The 22548-nt window shown below is 46.2% G+C and overlaps 1 protein-coding gene across 2 annotated transcripts; it reads left to right on the top strand.

The window, feature by feature from the left end:
• The first annotated feature begins 2241 nt into the window (after nucleotides 1-2241).
• On the top strand, nucleotides 2242-22429 carry NSFL1C (NSFL1 cofactor). 2 transcript variants are annotated; one of them, XM_081291720.1, is made up of 9 exons: nucleotides 2242-2402; nucleotides 4816-4913; nucleotides 10583-10657; nucleotides 13277-13442; nucleotides 14084-14176; nucleotides 15544-15653; nucleotides 15991-16128; nucleotides 20357-20521; nucleotides 21998-22429. In XM_081291720.1, the coding sequence occupies exons 1-9, from the start codon at nucleotides 2298-2300 to the stop codon at nucleotides 22158-22160; spliced, it is 1113 nt and encodes a 370-aa protein (XP_081147846.1). In that variant the 5' UTR covers nucleotides 2242-2297; the 3' UTR covers nucleotides 22161-22429. The 2 variants fall into 2 exon arrangements, with proteins under 2 accessions (XP_081147846.1, XP_081147847.1); XM_081291721.1 differs by lacking the exon at nucleotides 10583-10657.
• The last annotated feature ends 119 nt before the right edge of the window (nucleotides 22430-22548 follow it).

Raw genomic sequence — 22548 nt, 5'->3', positions numbered from 1 at the left:
TCTTTTAAGAGTATCTAGGGTGGGGCTGGGGCTGGGGCTCAGTGGCAGAGCGCTTGCCTTGCGCATGTGAGGCCCTGAGTTCGATCCTCAGCACCACTTAAAAATAAATAAACAAAATAAAGATTAGGAAAAAAAAGAGTGTCTAGGGCATAGTAAGTGCTCAGTAAACATAACTGCCAGGTACTATTATGGGGAAAGATGTCCTAAGGCCTCTGGGAGAGACACGAGGGGTCCCCTGGCCTGAGAAAGGACTCCCCTCAGTGGAACAAACTGAAGAAGAGGTGATGACCAGGTTCAGTCTCTAATACCAGTTGAGCCAATCACCACACATTACTTTCTTTCTTTTTTTGCAGCAAGGATTGAAACCAGAGGCACTTAACCACTGAGCCACATCCCCAGCCCTTTTCATTTTTTATTTTGAGACAGAATCTTGCTAAGTAAGACCTCGCAAAGTTGCTGAGGTCTTAAAGCACTATACCACCTCGATTTTGCAATCCTCCTGAGTACCTGGGATTACAGGTGTGTACCACCATGCCCAGATACCACCGATCTTTAAGCTGGGGTTCATTGTTGTTAGTCTCCAGTCATGCATGAGCATGGTCCAGAGCGAGCCTCCACCTCTTGAACTTTCCATGAGGTTGTGGGCCATATGGAGTTGGCAAAGCAATGAAGGGAGTAGGGGCTGAGGAGCAGGGGTGGGGCTAGGTGGTTTTGAAATGGAAATGAGTCTCAAAAAACCTCAAAAAAAAAAAAAAAACCCTCCTCCTATGACTCCTGCCAGGACCCAGTAAAGCTGAAAACCTGCTCATAATAACCAAACCTAGACCCTAATACTTTTTTGTTGTTATTGTTTTGTTTGTCTTCACAGTACTGGGAATTAAACCCAGAGCCTTGTGTGTGCTGAGGAAGCACTCTACCACTGAGCTGTGCCCCCCAGTTCCTTTTTAAATTTTAACTTTGAGACAGAGTCTAAGTTGCTCAGGCTTGCCTCAAAATTGTGATCCTCCAAAGTAACTGGTATTTCAGGACCCTAACACACTTGACAGATAAATGTCAAGTTTCCTTTTTTGCACAGTTTTAATGTGCATCAAATTTTCTTTGTTTTCTCCTTTTTTTTTTTTTTTTTTGTACTCAAGTTTGAACTCAGGACCTCACTCATACTAAACAAGCACTCTACCACTGAAGGCTACATCCCCAGCCTTTTTAATTTTGAGACAGGGCTCACTAAGTTGCTGAAGCTGGCCTTGAACGTGCCAACCTCCTGCCTCAGCTTCTATAGTAGCCAGAATTTCAGGTGTGCACCACTGAGCCCAGCTATATTTCAAAGTTTCCAAGAAAACAACTTTATTAAGAAGGGTTTGGACAGAGGCTGAGGAGTGTCTCAAGGATTCTCAAGAAGAGGACACCTATACAGAGACCTGAAGAAGAATCAGGAGGTGACAAAGGGAAGAGAGTCTCAGACAGGGTGGCAGGAGACAAAAGGGAAAAGAAGCTGAGTACCTAAATGATAGACTTATGTCTGAAGACATGCTCTTGAAGCAGTGGGAGAGTACTTTGCTGAGCTGCAAGGAAATGGTGTTCTAAGCAACACAAGAAAACAGTAAATGCAAAGGTCCTGAGGCCAAAACATGCCTGGCACCTTTCAGGAACAGCAAGAGGAGCAAGGTGCCTAGAGCCGGGAGCATAGTGGGAACTGGGGAAAATGAGATGGAGGAGCTGGCTCATCTCACAAGAGTCTTGCATGCCATGAGACTGTCTTTTGTGCAAAGTGACACAAAGAGCCATGGAAAGGTTGTGAGTAGAGAATTGACAGATTTAAGGTCTGGGCACCGCCCTCCTCCCCCAACCCCCACACCCCTGCAAGACTGTAAGCAATAAGAGGGCAGCAACTTCGTTCCCTGCCAAATCCATAACCCTGGAAGCGCATCAGGCCATAGCCAGGCCTCAGGAAATGTTTGAACAAGTAAATAAATGGACGAGTGAAATGAGGGGATGAGATGATGAGTCTCATTTCTCTAAGGGACCTTCCTCCCACAGGGAGTGGAAGACCTGCTCCACCTCTCATCCTCCGCCCCGCCCACTCCCACCGTTAAGCTGCTGTCCGCGCTGCCGCCTCCAGAGGGCGCGGAGCGGCGGGGATTTCCGCACGGAGGGTTTTGCGTGAGGCACCGCGTGGGGCGGGGCCTGCGGGCGGGCGCCCAGCGTCTGGGCTGTGTTGACCGCTGAGCGGAACGCGGCAGCAGGTTTGGGGCTGTGCAGCGGTAGCCGGAGCGGTTTGAGACGCGCACGGGGCGAAGATGGCGGCGGAGCGACAGGACGCGCTGAGGGAGTTCGTGGCGGTGACGGGCACCGAAGAGGACCGGGCCCGCTTCTTCCTCGAGTCCGCCGGCTGGGACCTGCAGGTAGCGCCGCGAGGCGGGCCGCATCGGGTGGGCCGGGGACTGCCGGGCGCGGGCGCTTGGCGCTTTAAGCCCGAGGCGGCCGAAGCGCATAGTCATCCCTGCCCGGTCGGGGCCCGACTCAGGCCTCATGGTGCTAGGGCCGCTGGCCACGCGTCACCGGCCCCGCTTGGGAGTCGGGGAACGCGGGCCAGCCCCGGCCTGCCCTGCCGGATCTGTTTCCCCTCTGCCTCTCCCGCTCGCGGCGTTGGCTAGACTTCGCGCACTGCCGCAGCAGCCACCGCGGTGGAGAGGGGTCGCCTGGGGGCGTGGCTGCCGCGCCGGGCGCTAGTCGCAGGCCGGGAGGGTCGGAGCCGCTGGCTCCTGGGTGGAACCACGCTCCCGACGACGCGATCCTTCAGTTCCGTAGCCGCAACGTGGCGGCGGCGGAGGGAAGAACCTGGCCATGGAGTTGGCCCACGCCCCCTCTTACCTAATGCTGGGAGAAACTACCCCTGGGGAGGTGGTGCAGGGTTGGAGCCTCTTCCCCATAGTTAACTCAACTGTAAAATGGGAGTTTCTTGGAATTTACTATTTAATTCACTGGCACGTATTAAGTATTCACTAAATACTTGTTGAATAAGAAGACAAGCTTCATGAGACAGGGATTTTTGCACACTGATGAACCCCCACTGCCTAGAACAATGCCTGGCATGTAAGAAGCCCTCAATAATTAATTATAGAAGGAGTTGCATAAATGTTCTTGGCCAGCCTACGTTTTAGGTAGATGATGATGAATGACTAATATTTATTGAGTACTTACCACAAGCCAGGCACTGTACTAACTGCTTTACATGTTTTATGTCATTTAACCTTCACGTTTTACAGCTGAGGTTTGAGATTAAGTGGCTTTGCTCAAGGAAGGCCTTACTGGCTTCCAAGTGGGAGATAGAATCGGAACTCAGTTCTATCTGATTCTAACCAAACAAGTAAAGACTCGCCCGGTTTTATGGATGAGGAATTAACATCCCAAAGGACAAGGAATGTGCCCAAGGTCACACAGCCAGTAAGTAGTGGAGTTGGGATTTGAACTGGATCTGCTGACAGCACCACTTAAATTGCTTCCCAAAAGTAAGAGTTAAAGCATCACATACCTGAACAGGCAAAGGCCCTGTGCTGGGCAGAAGTGTGAAATAGAAAATCTTCTTCCTGAAAGCACATAGTATAATGGTCAACAGGTCATCTATCTCATTGTGTCGCTCCAGGTGGAGAAAGTGGCTCATGTATGTGCTGTGACTTACCCAGCAGGGCCAGGACTTGAATGCAGGCTCTCTGAATGTCAGTTCAGTTCAAGTTTAAAGATAATGTACTACCTCCCAACAGGCTGATATGTCCCATGTTGGCCTGGTGCCTCCTGTACACCGACTATATACATTCAGTGTCTCCTTTAGATTAGGAGTGGTGTCTTCATCATCTCTGTAGACCTCAATGCTCTTTCTTATTTCTTTGTGCAGAGTATATGATTAGTAAATATGTGTAATTGAGCTGGTGAGAGACATATAGTCACAAATGGCCAAAGGACTCTTATATAGTCCTTCTGTATGCATAGAGCTAAGATGTGATTGTGCTTAAATCTTAATCATCTTATCCAGTATGCAGGGTTGATGGGACAGGTGTCCCCATTTCCCAGAGTAAGACACTAGGAGCCAGGCACAGTGTAATCTGTGTAACCTGTAATCTCAGCAATTTAGGAGGCTGAGGCAAGAGAATCACAACTTAGGGAGACATGTCTCGAAATTAAAAGCAAAAAGGACTGTCTTCTGAGTGCATCTGAAGTTTAGGATTTGACTTAGTGGTAAAGCCCTTAGGTTCAATCCGCAGTACCAAAGAGGGGGGAGGAAGATAGAAATTGGGCTTCAGAAAGAAAGGAAAAGTGGCAATTTGGAGGGACTCCACTTAAGAATGAGGATCTGAGCATATTGCCTGGGATCAAACCTGGCTCTACTCCTTAGTAACCATAACCTTGGGCAATTTTCTTAACTTCAGAGTGCTTCTGTATCAATATAAAATGAGACAGTAATAGTACTAATCACATGAGTTTCTGTGAGGAATAAATGAATTGACACGTGTCAAGTGCTCAAAACAATTTGGCACATAAATAAATGTTCAATAAATACATGCTGCTTTTACTTTGTAAAATATGAATGAAGAGTATCTTTTTTCTTGCCCTTTTTACCCCTTAGTGGGTGGAATTTCGGGTGACATGAAGTCTAACAGTTCATCCACTACCTTTTGGTCTAATTTTCTATGGCCCCAGACACAAGCCATCTTGTAAGTGTAGGCTGTGTCTATATTTTTGTTCCATTGTGCTCAGATGAGATATGTATTAGGTGAAGGACTGTTTTAAGGGTCCCAAGGTACTACCTCTCTGTTTCAGATCGCGCTAGCGAGCTTTTACGAGGACGGAGGAGATGAAGACATTGTGACCATTTCGCAGGCAACCCCCAGTTCAGTGTCCAGAGGCACAGCCCCCAGGTAAGGGCCAACTTCACTTCCTGCTACATGAGCGTTTGCAGCAGTAATGAGGAGCTAGTTTCTGACTTATTAGAGGATTCAGACCTGGATTTGTGAGCCACTGGGTTCCAGTGAGAAAATTAGACCAAGTGTTGACTAATAACTCCCTGAAAGCCTCATCATTTCCTGTGGAGAAGCATGTGTAACTCTTACCCAAGTGTTGTTATAATCTAATTCTGGGAAAAACTACAGAATCTATTTTTTAAGATTTTTGAGGGCCTTTCATTTATGAAACACAGGGAGTGACTACTCCATCTCTTAACATTGTTAAGCAGAAGCCAGACGACTTCCTTTCAGTGTCACTGTAGATGTAAAGAGATTAGGTCAGATGCCTTTTGGGATGCTGCTTCGATATTTTGGGATGGCCGATAATGCTGTTAACTAGTATAGTGGCACACATCTGTAATTCCAGCTACTCCAGAGGCTAAGGCAGGAGAATCACAAGTTCAAGGCCAAGCTAGGCAGCTTAGCAAGATCTTTGCTCAAAATGAAAAGAGGGGCTGGGATGCAGTGGATAGGTGCTGGCATAGCATGCACAAGTCCCTGGACAGTCACAAAAAGGAAGAAAGATAAAAACAAGTCTTGTAGAAAATTAACCTGTGTAACCTACCCCTTCCAAAGTTGATTTGGGGAGGTGACACAGTGTTAACCTCTGGGATCCCATTTGCATCACTTTTTTGGCCCCTTGCCTCCCATGGCAGATCACTCTTGTGATCAACAGAGTGGGACAGTGCTGGTTATTTGAATTTGAATTCAACCCCAAATGCAAAAAGGATATTTCTTTGCCATGATGTGGTAAATTGTCTGTCTTCTGAGTGCATCTGAAGTTTAAGGCCATGTCCTCCCTTTGAATAAGGAACACAAAGTCCAAATCTCATTGCTCCCTTCACATCTTTCTCAGCCTCCCATCTCCAGAGAAAAGAGTTAATAGGAAAGTGATCTTTGAGTTATTTGCAGGTGTTAAGCTGTGAGGTGTTAGTAATGGCGTGTTGGGATTTTACTGCCTGGGATTGGTTGTTAGGATAAGGGTCATTCTTGCAGCTGCTGGTAGAGGTGGCTGATTTCCTGGAACATAAACTTTTGATATCTATCGTGGATCACTGTTGGGATGTTGACGTGTCAGAAATACCAAGGGAGAGGATTAGAAACTTAGTTTCTAATGCCAGTCACAGGTATACTCCTCTCCTCTGTATTATCCTAAAGTCCCCTCAAGACAGTGTTCATTAAAGTAGGGGCTCAGGAACCTAACTGCCAAGTTTAAATTCCAGCTCTGCTACTTCAGAGCTTTGTGACCTTAGACAGATTACTTATCTCAATCCCTCAGTTTTCCCCACCTGTTAAATGGTAATGATATTAGTGCCTGCCACACAATTAAATGAATCAGTACCTACGTAGCACTTAGAGCACAGTATATGTTATCTCTGTTCTCATTTTATGTTTTATCATTTTGGGCGTCCGTTCTCAACTTCTTGGTTCTTTGTACCCTGTCCCATTCCACAGCAAATGCATATGTTTAAAAATAAGCATTAAAGTAAAGTAATCAAGGAAATAGAGTTTAACAGTAAGCCTGAAAGGAATGAAAGACTAGGCACACATTTAGGCCTAAGAGGCCTTGTCCCGTTGTCTTGATTAAGCCTTGGTTTTGGTACTGGACTTTGGTGAAGCCTAGGAAGAGGAAGAGGGAAGGCACTGTTTGTTCTGTCATTGTCCTTGTCTAGTAGGAAAGTGTCAACTGTATTCTCACCATAAGCCATACTTGTGCTAGCACCCGAAGGGATCTGAGGAGTGCCTGCTTCCCCGCTGACCTGGCTGTTGCAGAGTACTTAACCTGCTGCTGTCATCTTCTCACCTTCCATTTATGGTGCCACGACTGCCCTGTAACCACAATCAGTGAGCTCCTCCGTCACTCTAGGACAGGGATGTTTGATGTGGAGCCTGTGAACTCCTCCTAAGAGAAGTCTGTGGAATGGATATGAGTTGCTCTACAGATTAACTGGAATTATAGGCACAAGTTTGTATGTATTTTGGCAGATACCTTTTTTGGTAAAAGCGTCCATAGCTTTTATTACATTCTTAAAGGAGTAGACCTAAAAAGATTAGCACTTGCTATGGAAGGAGGTGTAAAATCCTCAGTGATAACAGCTGACGTTTATGGAGCACTTAGTAGGTGCCAGGCTCTGAGGTAAGCCTTTCCATACATACCTTTTTAGTCTTTACAACAACCCTGAGTTGAGTACTGTTACAGTTCCCATCTTACAGATGAGGACACTAGAGCTAGGCTTCTTCCAAGATCGCACAGTTAGTAAAACAAGGGTTTCAGGTCAGGGCTGTTCTGCCTCCAGCATCTCGGCTCTCATCCCCAGCAGCATACTGCTTCTCCTGTGGGCACTCAACATCTTTCTGAACTACCTTCCTAGGCTTTCCCCTTTTCCTCATTTCTCACCTTTGTTCCAACCAAACCAAGTTCTTTGGTGTCCCGGCACTGCCTTATTTTTGGTTTTGCCCTTGCTCAAGCCTCTCATCTGAGTGAGTGCCCACACTCTTGCCCTCTGCCTCCTCCAAGTTCATCTCCACTCCCACCTCTCTATTGAGCAGTACTCCACAGTCCTGTTCTTCAGAACTCCAGTTGCAACTCTAATTCATTCACTTTGACCATACCCACTTACTACTGGGTGACATCTCCTGTGTTGTCTTGAACTCTTCCTGATATTTAACTTAATTTTTTCTCCCTAAGCAAATTGGAAGCGGGAGGGCTGGCACTTCAGGAACACTTACCATCTGTCTAACTCGTCCAGGTATTCCCACCTGTATTCTTATATCTGTCATCAGCTTTGGGAATAGACAGTGTGCTCTCCTTTCATGTGTCATGGTGCTCAGTCTTAGGTTGAGTAACTCACAGATTCAAACGAAGTCTGTCTAAAACTACAGTTGCTTATACTGCCATATGCTGTCTCACTACCCAGCACCTCCCACCCCTGTCCCCTATATGCTGATCAGGCAAGAGGTAACAGTTTCTTCCAGTATTTTTCCTCTCTTATCTAACAAGATGTATAATTTATTAGGATTTCAGGGACTGCCATTGTCAGATTCTCCAGAACTAAATTGTCCAGTAAGTTAGCTACTAGCCTAATGTGGTTATTTAAGTTTAAAATACTGAATAAAACATTCAGTTATTTCTTTGCACTTTCCACATTTCAGATGTTCAGTAGCCACACAGATACAATATTTCCATCTTCACAGGAAGATGCTGCCTCACAGAACCAAGATGACCAGATTAAAAACTGAAAATATGATCTAATAAAGGATTTTGTGCTAACGTTGGTAATATGCCCGGGATGTCCATGCCATAAGGTGACTCTCAGAGCATTACTCCAAAACAGTGGTCTCAGACTTGAGGGTGCATCAAAATTGTCTGCAGGGTTTCTTAAAACTGGATTGCCAGGTACCCTTCCCAGAGTTTTTTTATTCAGGAGGTTTGCATTGCATAGGTTTACGGGTGATGTTGATGTTCCTGATCAAGGACCATGCTTTCAGAATTGCTGTTCAAGAGAAGTACTTAAATGTGCCACAGTATGCAAAGGACTCTTTCTCCATCAGTACCTCAGCCATACACAGAAAACCCAGGAAGCTAATGCTGGGGTTATTACTGTTTACACGTGAGAAAATGAAGACTTAAGAGAATTTAAATAGCATGCCCAAGATCCTACAGTAGGAGGCAGAATTGGGATTGGATTCACATACATTGACACCAGAATCTGTCAGATACCTTCAAAATCTAGATGTGTGGATTTGGGTGGGGGAGGAGAAAACCTCCAACCAAAACCAGAGCAAGTGACTTGTTCAAGCAGACATACGTGTGTCTGTATGAAAGAGTTTAGCAACAGGGGGAGGGGTTTTCCCATGGATACTTATCCTAACCATATCACTGGAGGAGACTTTGGGCTGATCCTCTCTGAACTCCCCCAAGGTGAGCAAGTAGAAGTAGCCTGTCTGGGCACCATAGAGATGTCAGCACTCAGATCCTTGTGAACTGTAGTGTATTTAGCTGAAGGAATGTCCAGTAGGCTGTTCAGCTAGCTCAAGCAGGGATTCTCTCACTTCTTGTTGAGGGAAGCTCAGAGCCTCTCTTATTCTCATTATCTCCTTAAAAATCTTCAAGATGAAGCTGGAAATTTAATCTTTGTAAACAACTCCTCCTGTCTGGCCTCATGAAACCTCTGTTAGCCTCTACTCCCCATATTCTAGGAAAGCTATTTTTTTTCCTGGGAGAAATACAGAAATATTTCATCTATAAAATTTGTGTCTTATTGTCCTTGAAAAACTAAGCCTGTTCTTGAGAACTAAACTAGGAAGAAAATAGTAGTGTAAAACAGCGTTGGAGGAGAGAGTTCACCCTCCTCAGGCCTCTGTTAGTGTGCTGTCCTCACCTGCACAACAATGCTTTTTTCCTAAGTATTAATAAACACCTTTTTTTTTAACTGACCTGCAGCAGAAGCAAGCAGGGCCTCTCTTCTCCCGAGGCTGCCCACCCTCATGTTCATTTCATTTCTGTTTCCTAGCTCCTCATCCTTCCTGCAGTGTGTGACTGTATATTTGCATATGCAGCTTCCCTGTAATGCTGTACAGTCCCCTTGCCCACCAGCCTAACCACCATTCATGCACCTGGTTGCCTGCCTACCAGTTCTTTGGCACTAGTCCACATGTGGTGTTTTAGCTGGGTGTGGTATCACATGCCTGTAATTCTAGCAACTTGGGAGGAGGATTACAAGTTTGAGGCCAACAAGACCCTGTCTCAAAATAAAAAAGTAAAGTTGACTGGAGGGGCTGGGGTTGAAGTTTAGTGTAGAGCGCTTGCCTAGCATGTGTGAGGCACTGAGTTCGATTCTCAGCACCGCATATAAATAAATAAAATAAATGCCCATTGACAACTAAAACAATATTTTTTTTCTTTTTTTAAATTGGCTAGGGATATAGCTCAGTAGTAGAATGTCCCTAGATTTGGGGGGGGGGGTGGAATGGTATTTTTTAATGTTCTTCCCATTCCCTCTAAAGAGGCTCATATTTATGAGGCCTTATGAACTGTCTCTGGGCCCCTCTGGCACAGAATTTAATGGATGGTTGCCTGGCCCGTCTCTTCTATTATGGGATGATCTGTACAGACCCAGCATCTATTCAGTGCCTGACATGCAGACATCCCTCAGTATTTAAAATTTAAATTATGAAAACAGTTATCCAGTAGTATGCTTTTAAAGACGTAAAGACCTCATTGCCCCCCTCCCAGGACAACTTATGTTAGATTCCCCATAATATCATAATATTATGATATTACCTCATAGTATCACTTTTTAATTTATTCTCAGTCCTGTGTGGCTTTGAAGAAATAAATGCCACATTATTTTACAAATAAGCTTAGGGGAAGTTAACCCTCATCTACATACAGCTTCTCATCCCACACACACACACACACAAAAAAAATATATATATATATACATATATATATGTGTATATATATATACACACACACACACATACATATATCTCTAATTCCATTGTTCTCAACTCCGAAGCTGGTGATGGGGTTATCTTCTTTAAACTCCCCAAAATCATTTTGCTCCTCTCTGTGTCTCCAGTGATAATAGGGTGACATCTTTCAGAGACCTCATTCATGACCAAGATGAGGAGGAGGAGGAGGAGGAAGGACAGAGGTAAGTTTTTGATGGGGCACATCCCACAGTGGTGCTTAGATCACCTAGAGCAGGACATGGAACACATGTGGGTCACTGTTAGTCTTACTGCTGGGGATAGGGGTACATTCTAACCGTACTCCCTGTAGCTTAGAAGTGATCCCTGTCCCCTGTTACTTTTCCCTCACCCTTTTGTGATTGTATGGGTTTGTCTTGTTAAATTGTTTTTAAAACTGTGTATTTATTGATGAATATTATGGGACAGGAAAAAGTCATTCACATCAACACAGACATAACCGGGTGTCAGTACTTCTGATGTATTTCTTTCCAGCTTTTTTCTTTGTACAGATAAAGCAGTACATCACATAATAAATAGAGTAATAGGCTTCTAAATGTGTGCTCCCCCAATACACACACACAGATTGATTTTATTAGAACATTCCTAAAAGTTAAAAACAATGTCCATTGTGGAAAATATGAACTAATATAAAATATAACATTCACTTACCCTTTGATAACTGCAGTTAATATTTTGGTATATTCCCAATGGGTCTTTGTCCTGTGTTGTATTTTGCAAGGTGAAGATCAGATTTTGGTTTCTTTTATTGGATAAATGCTAGGTCTTAAGCCCTTCATGTCATTAGAATTCTTCATGAGCGTGTTCTTTCTCTTTTTGCCACTGACCTACATCCCAAGTCCTTTTAATTTTTTGAGACGGGGTCTTATTAATTTGTGTAGGGTGACCTTGAACATGATGACCTCCTGCCTCAGCAGCCACCCTGGTCTCTGGGATTAAAGGCATGTGCCATCACACATGGCAACTTCAGTGGCTAAATAAAATCTGTCATGTGGACTAACCAACATTTAGGTTGTTTCCAGTTTTTGTTTGTTTGTTTGTTATTGGGGGTATTTTGGGTTTTGTTTGTTTGTTTTTGTCAGTACTGGAGATTAAATTCAGGGCCTTGAGCATATTAGGCAAGTACTCTATCACTGAGATGCATCCTCAGCTGTTTCCAGTTTCTTTACTGCTATAAATATCAGTAATTTATATCAGTGCAGTGAGCATCTTTGTGTATTAATCTTTGACCCAATTTCAGGTTATTTTCTTACAATAATTCCTGGTGTGGAAATACCAGGTCAAGGGCATGCATATTCCTAAGGCTCTTGATCCTAGGCTCCCAGTTCTTAAGCCAAGGCTTGGAGATCCTTTAGTAAAAACCTTACAGTCTGTTGAGCAGAACTGTAGCTGGACTGAATGGGAATAAACTGGCTTCAGCCTCATTTTATGGGTTTTGGTTCTCCATGGGTCTGCCTCGGTCCACCAAATATTCCTAAGAAACATTGTATGTAATCATGGAAATGCAGCTTCCTCGAATTGGTTAGTCTTTGGCAAGAGGGCTGAGAAATTATATGTGTTCTTCTATTTCACCTATATTGTGTTCCCCAGAACCTTCATTTAAATACAAAGTTCAGTAACATACGTTAATTTTAGGGTTTTATATTCCTTGAGTGAAATGTGTTGTCATTAAGTATGTGAATGCTGGACTCCTAAATGGCCTCCATTGTTTCCTCTCCAGCCCTCATTATTTCACATCCATAGCTCCCTTGGCCCCTCAGCATTTCAGACTTGAAATGACACTGCCCTGTAAGGACCTAAACTTTGCTTCACTTTCCCAGGTGAATTCTAGGAATTAGAGGATTGGAACTAATTTTCCTAGGTTTTGTGACTTGGTTGTGACTAAGAGTGATAAGAAGGCAGCTACATGACAACTGGTTTTCAGGCTCAAGTTTAAAAAAAAAAAACTACTAATTTAATCTCAAGCCACCCTTAACCCATTACCAAGCCCCATGTGATTGTGTGGGGGCTTGTATTTGAGATCTGGGCTTCCCTGGCCTTCTCAAGTACTATCTCCTCTGGTTCTCCAGTGTGTGTCACCACAATGGTGAGGTGAGTCTTGGGGGAGCTCCTGGTGCTGTCACACCACCTCACGTGTGTGCATTACTCTGCTTGTTCTTTTGCATACATCTGCTGATTTGAACCTCACCACCCTGACTTAAGGAGCAGGTAGGTAGGGCATGTGGTTCCTCCCTCCCATTTCAAAGACAAGGAAAGTGTCCAGAATAGAGCACTGGCTTACCCAGGTCACAGTGGCAGAGCCAGTGCTGGAGCCTAGCTGCTTGTACTAACCCTGCCACTGCCACCATTAACCCAGAGCTACTGGAGGTAGCCTCACCTGGCTAGGACTATAGTTACTGTCTATTGAAGAGGCGCGGGGGACGGATGGTTCCCGGCTGGCATGCTCTTGTGCTGGCACGGTGCTGTGCATGCCTGGAATGCCCTTCCCTGACCCCTTCACCTGATAACTCATCCTCAAGACTCAGCCTGGAAGATGCCTTTGTAGGAAGCCGTGGCTGTCCTCCCCTCTCATTGTGCCTGAGTCCCCTTTCTGACGTCATGGCTGCTCACATTGCATTGTGCCTGCCTGCCTCTGTTGTATGTGTCCCCAACTAGCCAGTAAGTTCCTTTAAGACGGGCATTGTGCCCTTTGCTCCAGTGGGCCCAGAACCTAGTGCATGCTGTGTTTGTTTTCTTTTTGTTTTCTGTGTGCATTTATTGTTAGAAGCTTATTTTCTACACAGGTTTTATGCTGGGGGCTCAGAGAGAAGTGGACAGCAGATTGTTGGCCCTCCCCGGAAGAGAAGTCCCAACGAGCTGGTGGATGATCTCTTTAAAGGTGCCAAGGAGCATGGAGCTGTAGCTGTGGAACGAGTGACCAAGAGCCCGGGAGAGACCAGTAAACCTAGAGTGAGCATGAAGGTCCCTGTCTGTGCCCGTAAGACCCAGGGTTCGCCTGGAAAAGGAGACTTTGTTCAGTCAGTCTTGACTGGTTTGTTTTCTCTCCCCGTTTGCTTACTTGGTCTCCTATGCAGAAAACTAGTATAGTTTCTCCCATCCTTTAACATGCAACCACAATTGGGGGCAAAATTTTCAAACCTTTGGCCTGCGGTCTAGATTCAGTCCTGCAGGCGTGTTGTCTTGGCCTATCCAATTTGACCAACTCAGGGGTTTTTTTGTTCTAATTGACTTTAATCGCCACCAATTTGATATAAAATTTGATATAAAATCTGAATTTCTGCCTTTGGGGAAATGAAAAAGACTTTGGAATTATCTGCTCCTGGATTCCTACATGGCTGTAATTAACTAGAGTTTAATAGCTATTTCATCTAACTGTGCTCCCCCTCCCCTTTCCTGTTTTTACCCTAATCCTGGTTACTTAATTCATCTGCAATAGTGCCTGGCCCTGTGGGCACTGAGTTACTCAGAGAAAGCGCATCTAGTGGTGAATAAGCGTGATCAGAATCCCTGCCTCTTTTCTTTCACTCACCTAAGATGCATCATTGAATCTAAGCCCTATCACCAGGTGTTTATGAACTTGTCCTTTATAGCCATTTGCAGGTGGTGGCTATCGCCTTGGGGCAGCACCGGAAGAAGAATCTGCCTACGTGGCAGGGGAAAGGAGGCGGCACTCCAGCCAAGACGTGAGTGTGCCCGCCTTCCTCGGGGAAGTTTGGGGGCTATTTTGCCCTTTTTTCTGAAAGGGATTAGTTTTGTGTAGTATGTGAACCAGCAGCCTCTTAAAGAGGGGGGGGGGGGGGGTTTGTAGAAATGGTGTCCTTGTGTGGTCTAAATAGAGGGGCTTACTGGGGTGGCTCTCATCTGGCTGGTCAAGGGGCTGGTGAGAAAGGATTGGGGGGGGGTGGCCAAATGAAGTTTTCTGGGCATTCCATGGATCTGAGGCATATGGACATTGTATCTGGGATTCTCTATTTTGCCTTATTACTTGTCCAGTACTTTTTTCCATATGCATAGGGACCTTCTCCTATAATTTGCAATCATACCATATGAATAAATTTTAATCTTTTTAAAACATTAATATTATGCCACAAACACTTTCATGTAGCCTTGTGAATGGTTCCTTTTTTAAAATATACTTTTAGTTGTAGATAGACACCATACCTTTATTTTTATGCTGAGAATTGAATCCAGTGCCTCACACATGCTAGGCAAGTGCTCTACCACTGAGCCACAACTCCAGCCTGAATATAACTTTGTATAATATATGTTTAAATCATTTTGGATTTGGTTCCAAAATAAAAAAGTCAGTCAGAATTGAAAGTAAAAATCCTGTCCTCTTGTGGCAGCAGTTACTAAGGCATTTGTTTTTAGCCTTCTAAACTCTTCTGAGAATGCACATAGGGAGTTGTTGACGGACATTGTAGACATCATTTTTTTAATGATTGCAAAATAGTCCAGGAGTAGATTTGCCAGGGTATTTTATTAAAACACTAGCTACCTACCAACCACACTGGCAGTCCTACAGAGGAGCAGGCCACAGCTTCAATCGAGTCATCTGTCATCTGCTCAGAGCCAACTCACCAGTGAGTGGCAAAGTCAGGACACAACCCCAGGCTTCCTTAATACAATGCCAACGCTCCCAGCTTGTACCGGGTCACCTTCTTACTTTAGGTTAATGCTTATTTGCTTTGTTGTTGATTGGTTTCCCTTTGCACACATGTGTATATGTATGTTTGCTTGTCTGTTTAATAACGTGGTGAAATAGTAAAAGCTTACTGATTTGCAGGTTCAAATCAGTGTTCTTTCCAGGTTCCTGTCAATGTTTTAATTGCCTACCACCTGCTGGACTGGTAGCACATGTCTGAAATCCCAGCAACTCAGGAGACTGAGGCAGAAGGATCACAGGATCAAGGATAGCCTCAACAACTTAGCAAAACCCGTCTCAAAATAAAAAATTACAGAGGTTGGGGATGTAGCTCAGTGTAAAGTACCGCGGGTTCAGTTACCAGTACCAAAAATAATAACAACTGCTTACCTCCTGTCATCCCAGGTTCATGTAGTGCTGAAGCTCTGGAAAAGTGGATTCAGCCTGGACAATGGTGAACTCAGAAGCTACCAAGACCCAGCCAATGCCCAGTTTCTGGAGTCTATCCGCAGAGGGTGAGAGAAAAGCCCTCCTTTGAGTTCCAAATAAGTGAATGAGATGGCGATAGGAAAGAATGAGGCAAAACATTTATGATTTGAGAAATAAATTTTTTGAAGCAGGTTTAGCACAGTTGAAATACAGATGAACAGATCTGCTCCAAAAATATTGTGTCCATTTTTCCCCTTTGGGTCTAGAGCAAAGCCAAATGGCAAAATAAGAAATAGTTGTCCACTGTGACCAAGGAGACAAGAGAAGATAGAGGTAGACAGGAAGCCACTGGAGCAGCAGGTCCCTACCAGTGGCACTCCATCCTGCCCTCTGCAAGCCCCAGTATTGCCTTTTCCTTCTCAGGGAGGTGCCAGCTGAGCTGCGGAGGTTAGCACATGGTGGGCAAGTGAACTTGGATATGGAGGACCATCGGGACGAGGACTTCGTAAAGCCCAAGGGAGCCTTCAAAGCCTTCACTGGTGAGGGCCAGAAACTAGGCAGGTAAGGAAGAACACTGGCCAGGCCCAGCAGACCTTGTGTCCTCACTGTGGATAGCTTTTTACCATTTTCAGAGGCATTCAGATTTTATTTTTATGGGAGGAAGAATATGGAGAGTGTGGGCTTTGGGATTAACAACCCTTATAGGCAGGCTGCCTTCTCTCAGGGTCCCACTCAGCTTTGACCGTGGCCATGGGTTCACTTTGTCTGTTTTTCTGAAGGAACTGTTGCATTTGACAGGCACTCAGCAAAGTGACCCTCTCTTGGCAGTACTGTCCTGGTTTTACACGCAGAAAGCCTCTGCTCTTTGGCTCTTAGCTTGCCCTTGGACACATGGTTGGTGTGTGGCAGAGCTGGGATTGGTATTGAAGCCTTCTAACTGGCATTCCTTGCCATGCTCCTGCACAGCAGGACACCCTCTCTGCCTTTCTCCTCACAGCCATCTGAAGGACTCAGAGCCTGGTGTGCCAGCAGCGAGGCCCTTTTCAGCTTCTGGCTGGTGCTCTCCTGGTTTCCCTACCTCCCTGTTGTCTATCCTTGCCAAGGAGCAAGAATCAGACCTCAGGACACTAGAGACCAGTGGTTTGTGACTTACCGGAACCAAAATAGTTACATTAGCTGGCCTGCTCGCCTCATCCATCTGCCACTGGAGGGTGCCTTTCTCAGGTGAACTTCCATGGTAGCTGTGATGAGCTTTGGAGAGCACCCGATTTTTTTTTTTTTTTTTTCATTTGTTATTAACCCATGAAGTCCCATCATTCTAGATGTGGGGCACCTGTAAAAAACTTAAATCAATCAACAAATATACCATTTATGGTAACTTTTGAAATAAATGTTTCTGGAGGTTTTTGTTTATTTGGGGGGTTTTGGATTTTGGTTTTTTTATCTGCCTCCCAAGCTACTAGGATTACAAATGTTCACCACAGCAACCAGCTAGAGTTCTATTCTTGTTTGTTTGGTACTGGGAGTTGAACCCAGGGTGCTTTACCACTGATATCCCCAGTTCTTTTCATTTTTTTATTTTGAGACAGGGTCTTGCTAAATTGCTGAAACTGGCCTTAAACTGAATCCTGCTTCAGCCCTGAGTCACTGGGATTACAGGCGTGCACCACCGGGCCTGGCTGAGTCTCAGGATTTGAAATTATGACAAGAAAGTATCTTAATGCCAGTTTTTTCCACTATGAAGGCAATGAACAGTTAGGTGGCTGAGGGTCTTGCTCTGAGAGACTCAGTTTCCTTGTGACTTGTGAATGTTTATAGTGTTTGCAGGGAGATACTAGAAATGCCTTGTTTTCTAAAGTCTGCTTCGGCCTCTCCAGCCTCTGGGTGAAATGCCCTCACTTTTGCAGTAGCCCACATGGGAGCAGTTCTCAGGAAACTAGATACAGGTTGGTCCTTTGGACAGAAGTGTGCATCTGTCCTACGTGGTGAACTAATGCTCTTGAGCATCTCACTCTGAGGCCCAGTGATGGACTCCTCCACCCCATCCATCCTGAGAGCAGCATTGGCTGGGAGTACCTTGTAGGTGACTTCCACTTACAGCCCATGGGTAGACAGTGCTATTGCCAAGTGATGGCAAACATGATGGGCAGAATCTTGAAAAAAGATAGTAAGCAGCTATTTGAGGGGTTTTCTCTTGTCGGCTGAGCACTGAGTCATTTCCATGCATTGTCTCCTTTAATTCTATTTTGATCCTCAATCTACAGATAAGGATTTTGAGGCTTGGAGAGGCCAGGCCTTGCCCAGGGCCACATTGCTGGTCAGTGCCACGCAGGGTTCCCTCCAGTCTCTGTTCTTGCCCGTCTTGCTGAAGGAATCCTAGATGTTCTTCACAGCCACGTAGACATTTTTGTATATGCCTGGTACAGTGCATATTTTTAGCTATTTTCTCAACCTTGGAGAGTGTGCTGAACTCTTACTAATGAGGAAACTGAGTCTTGGGGTCAGGTTCCTGAAATCCAGGCCTTAATCTCTCTGACTCCCGGATCTGGCACAAGAATGTGACAGTGTTAAAAGAGCACAGGACCAGAGCCAGACAGCTTGGCTTGTATCCTGGCTCTACCTCAAACCAACACTGATATCTTGGGCAAATTTGCCTGACCCCACTACACCTCCATTTCTTATCTGAAAAGTGGAGGTGATGAGCCGCCATCTTGTGGGCTGAGGCCTAAGTGAGTTCATATGTATGAAGTGTTCAGCGTAGGAATTGGCTTGGTAGAGGTACTTCATAAGCAGCTCTCGTGTTCATCATGCTGTACCATGACATGAATACCTGTCATGTGTACTTGGACTTGTTCTTAACTTGAGGGGTCTGCTGCCTGTAGTCTAGTTGGAGAGTTGGCCTAATGCCCCTAAAACTAGTGAACAAAACAGCTTTAGAAGAGAGGAGGCATTTACAGGCACTTGCACTATTTCCAGGCGTCTCTTGGGCCTGGGACGGTGTGATTTACCTGTGGGTTCTGCCCACATTTGAATCCCATGTGCTGTGAGGCTGATGAGCAGGAGCAGTTCCTTATGCACAAATGTGGCAAGCATTTGCCTCTGAGCTCAAGTTTGTCTTCTCTAAGCCTATATTTCACTTTCACAGAAAAGAATGTTGACTTTTTGTTATTTTTTGTTCCCGGGCAGTGTTTCACACACTGGTTTCCCTGACTTCTGCTGCAGGAGGTTAATAAGTGTAACACCTGAAAAGGGCCTGGTAGTCAATGAGATGCCGTCACTGCTCCTTTCTCAAGGCACTGAACATGCTAATGCCCTGTGATGCCACTGGAATAGTATGTGATGTTTCCTAAACCTTCCTGCAGGTATCTGAAGGGACAAGTGTCCTGTGGAGCACACTTTGAAGAGCACCTTCAGTTGGATTTGCTACAAACACCCTTTTTTATTGATTTATTTTGGTATTGAGGATTGAAGCCAGGGCCACTCTACCACTGAGCTTATACCCCCAGTCCTTTCTTCCATTTTTATTTTGAGACAGGGTCTCTCTAAGTTGCTGAAACTGGCCTTGATCTTGTAATTCTCCTGCCTTAGTCCCCCAGGTTGCTGGAATTACAGGTACCACTATGCCTGGTTCCGCAAGTATGCTTTTTTTAGGTCATAAAAATTGGAAGAGTTAGGTACAGGAACTTATCTAATTAGGTGCTTTTGAGGAGAAGCCATCGAACTCTTACCTAATGACCTTTCTTTGCAAAGTTTTGGCCCAGCTCATCTGCTAGGAGGAAGGCTAAGAACAAGGCAGGTGGGTGGTTTAGTGGCAAGAAGGCTCATGGAGAACTGGGAGTGAGTTGTATGTGCATTTCCATCACCCAGACTACTTCATGCAATTCTCCTTTAATTTTCACAACAACTAAGCAAGACAGGCAGCCTCAACCCTGGTTACCAGTCCTTGCTAACTGCTGGGTGTAGTGTTACATGCTGTAATCCCAGCTCCCAAGAGAGAAGGCAGAAGAACCACGAATTAGAGGCCAACCTTAGCAACTTAGAACCTGTCTCAAGTTAAAATTTTTAAAAGGCTAGGGATGTAGCTAAGGGTAGACTGCTTGCCTAGCAAGTGTGAGGCCTGGGTTCAATCTCCACTACCACACACCAAAAAAAAAGTCCTGTTACATTTGTTGAAATTAGGGGAGCTTGATTAACTTGCCCAAGGTCACTGAGCTAGTGGGTGAATTCACACCCTGCTCCACCCACCTCTAAGATTTGATCTCAACACTGGCAGACACCATATCCTGTTCACTGTATAATGAATCCCAACAGACCTGGCACTCGTGCCAGTGATGGGGGTGAGATGGGGCCTTTGGGGGCACATGTATGTGAGATACACACATGAATGAGGTCGCACGGAGGGCGCGGGCCTGAACATTTCATCCCAGCTGGTCACTTGCCAGACTGTGCCAAGGCTGCCTCTGCCACAAACATGGAGTGTTCCCCTCAGCTGCTGTTGGCTCCTCCAGTCTTGAGCCTGTCTCTTCTGCCTCAGGCTTTCTCCCTTCAAGGCCTTGGGCAGGTGAGGACAAGTAACTGGCCCAAGCCTCCTCAGGAGAGAGGGAGGCAGCAGTGACTTGGTGCTAGGGTGGATTCTCCTGGGCCCGCGAGTCCCTCAGGGCTGGGATTCCTCCTGTCTGGTCTCTAGATCAGCAGCACCAAACACAGGCCAGGATCACATCTGATGTCCATCAGCATGCTGAGACGAGTCCCTCCCTGTTCCTGTGCTGATGTGCCTCTTTCCCCTCAGCACGGCCCCCCAGTTGTTGAACACGAGCTCCCCAGCCCAGCAGGCGGAAAACGAAGCCAAAGCCAGCTCCTCCATCCTGATCGATGAGTCAGAGCCTACCACAAACATCCAGATCAGGCTTGCTGATGGCGGGAGGCTGGTGCAGAAGTTCAACCACAGCCACAGGTACCACGTGTTGCCTGGCCTGGCCTGGCCTGGCTTTGCTAGCAATGACCTGGAGCCTGGGAAGCAGGGAGCCGTTCTGAGCATGAACAGGCTTTCCCTAGGCAGGGAGGAGGGGCACTGCGAGTCTGAAGTCTTTGTCCTCCTCTTCCATTAGTGTGCCAAGGGCAGCTCACTCCTTCCTGTGGGTCTTGTTCCTCATCCTTGGGATTTTTAAGTCACCAGATTCTTTCTTCACAGGAGGTATCATACCAAAGCCTGGGTACAGAAGAGATCAAATTAGAAGTGCTGTAGTTGGTGGAGGAGGAGGGTTCAGGGCCCGCACCTCACCCACCTGGCTTCTTCCACCTCTCTCCCCCAGGGCCTCTGAAAACCACTAGGCTATTAAGATTTTTCTGGATCTGGTCTTTGGGAATTCTGGGAATACCTGCTCACTGTCTCAGGCTGTCTGGGATGGGTCAGGCCAAACTCTCCTCTGTGTGTTAGATGGAAAAAGTAAGGCAACCAGAGCTTAAGAGACCAGCAAGGGAGGTGCTGAAGGGCTATCACCAATAAAGATATGTGACAGCCCCTCTTTTGAGAGCAGGGATGTCTTTAAATTTCATCAGTCATGGGCCAACCAAGCCTGGACCCATATGTGGGGCCAGGGTTTGGCATGTAACAAGCCCAGGTGTGAGCTGGAGCCTCGGGAGGCTTGCCCAGGTGTGAGTTGAAGGAGGAGTTTTGCTGACCTGAGTTATTGCCTCAGTTTCAGTCCACTCAGAAGCCCCAGAAGGATACTTTCACCCAGGTGAAAGCCTGTGCCGGGCACTGGTGAGGACTGGTCTTCCCAGGCCTCAGGCTGCATCGTGTACCCCCAGGCCTTGAGCTGGTGGAGATGCATAGAATCTAGGGGTTGGAGGAGAAGGGAACTTCATGGAAGCACTCTAGGGAGGAGGCTGTTCCTGGGGACATGATTCTCATACCAGGTTCAGGACACAAGCAGCAGGTAGAGAAGGGATTCCTGGCCCTGAGGAGTTGCTGAAAGAGCTTCGGGTGCCTCTCAGGAAGGGACAGTGATTCCAGCGCATCCCAGAGTGTTTATTTATAAACTTGATCATTGCTTGAAGTGGGGTGGAAACCAGGAGCAGGCGAGGCTGCCCTGGGAGAGGCATCCTGCTGAGGCCCATGGTGTGGTCAGGGTTCCCGGCAGGAAGGCAGAGAGCTTCTGGGGAGACTGAATGTGGTAGGGGAGTGTGGCCTGATAACAAAAGAGGGAGAAGAGGATGAGGGGGAGGGCAGGCGTAGGCGGCCATGGTAGCGCACTGGGGATGTTGGGGTTCATCTGAAGGAAGCGGGGGTGGGGGGGAGCTGGCCTCATACTGACAGCTTGGCTGCTGCGTGGAAAGGGTCTCTGGATGGACTCGTCCTCTGAGAGCCCGGGTGGTAGGCACCAGGGAGGGTCCTGCTCACTGCCTCCGCCTACCCCCACTCCTCCAGGATCAGCGACATCCGACTCTTCATCGTGGACGCCCGGCCAGCCATGGCTGCTACCAGCTTTGTCCTCATGACTACCTTCCCAAACAAAGAGCTGGCTGACGAGAACCAGACCCTAAAGGAAGCCAACCTGCTCAACGCCGTCATCGTGCAGCGGTTAACATAACCACCTGGCCGCTGCCTCATACCCTCCTGTGTCTCCACGCTGCAGCCCTGCCCCGTGGGGATCAGTCCTCCTGTCCCTGTGCACACCCAGCGGTCCAGTGCCACGTCTCCTCCGTTGCTCTGGGTCCTTAGATCTCAGTTGGACATTTGTTTTCTTCTTAGTTGCATTTCCTGGGTTTTTGTGACGATCAATGAACTTTAAAGAAAAAAAAAAATAAAAACAACCAAAAAAATTGAAGAAATATCACCAGCATGTTGTATGGAAACTCACACTGAAGTAGACTTTGATTGTTATAAAATCTTATCTTGGCCTGGTGGTGGGGGGACTTTCCTTCCATCCTCCATGAAAATTGCTGTGGCATACGACACATCCACATCTCTCCCGCCAC

Source organism: Spermophilus citellus, assembly GCF_964194105.1.
Source record: "Spermophilus citellus genome assembly, chromosome: 4".
Taxonomy (NCBI): Eukaryota; Metazoa; Chordata; class Mammalia; order Rodentia; family Sciuridae; genus Spermophilus; species Spermophilus citellus.
This window is presented reverse-complemented; position numbering and strand designations above follow the sequence as displayed.

What these genes read in the sequence shown, in the direction of transcription:
- NSFL1C (XM_081291720.1), top strand. Translation starts at nt 2,298, where the DNA reads ATGGCGGCGGAGCGACAGGACGCGCTGAGGGAGTTCGTGGCGGTGACG. An exon ending in GAGGAGGAGGAAGGACAGAG is followed by an intron (nt 10,658 to 13,276) that starts GTAAGTTTTTGA and finishes TTTTCTACACAG; the next exon opens with GTTTTATGCTGGGGGCTCAG. An exon ending in GGCGGCACTCCAGCCAAGAC is followed by an intron (nt 14,177 to 15,543) that starts GTGAGTGTGCCC and finishes CTGTCATCCCAG; the next exon opens with GTTCATGTAGTGCTGAAGCT.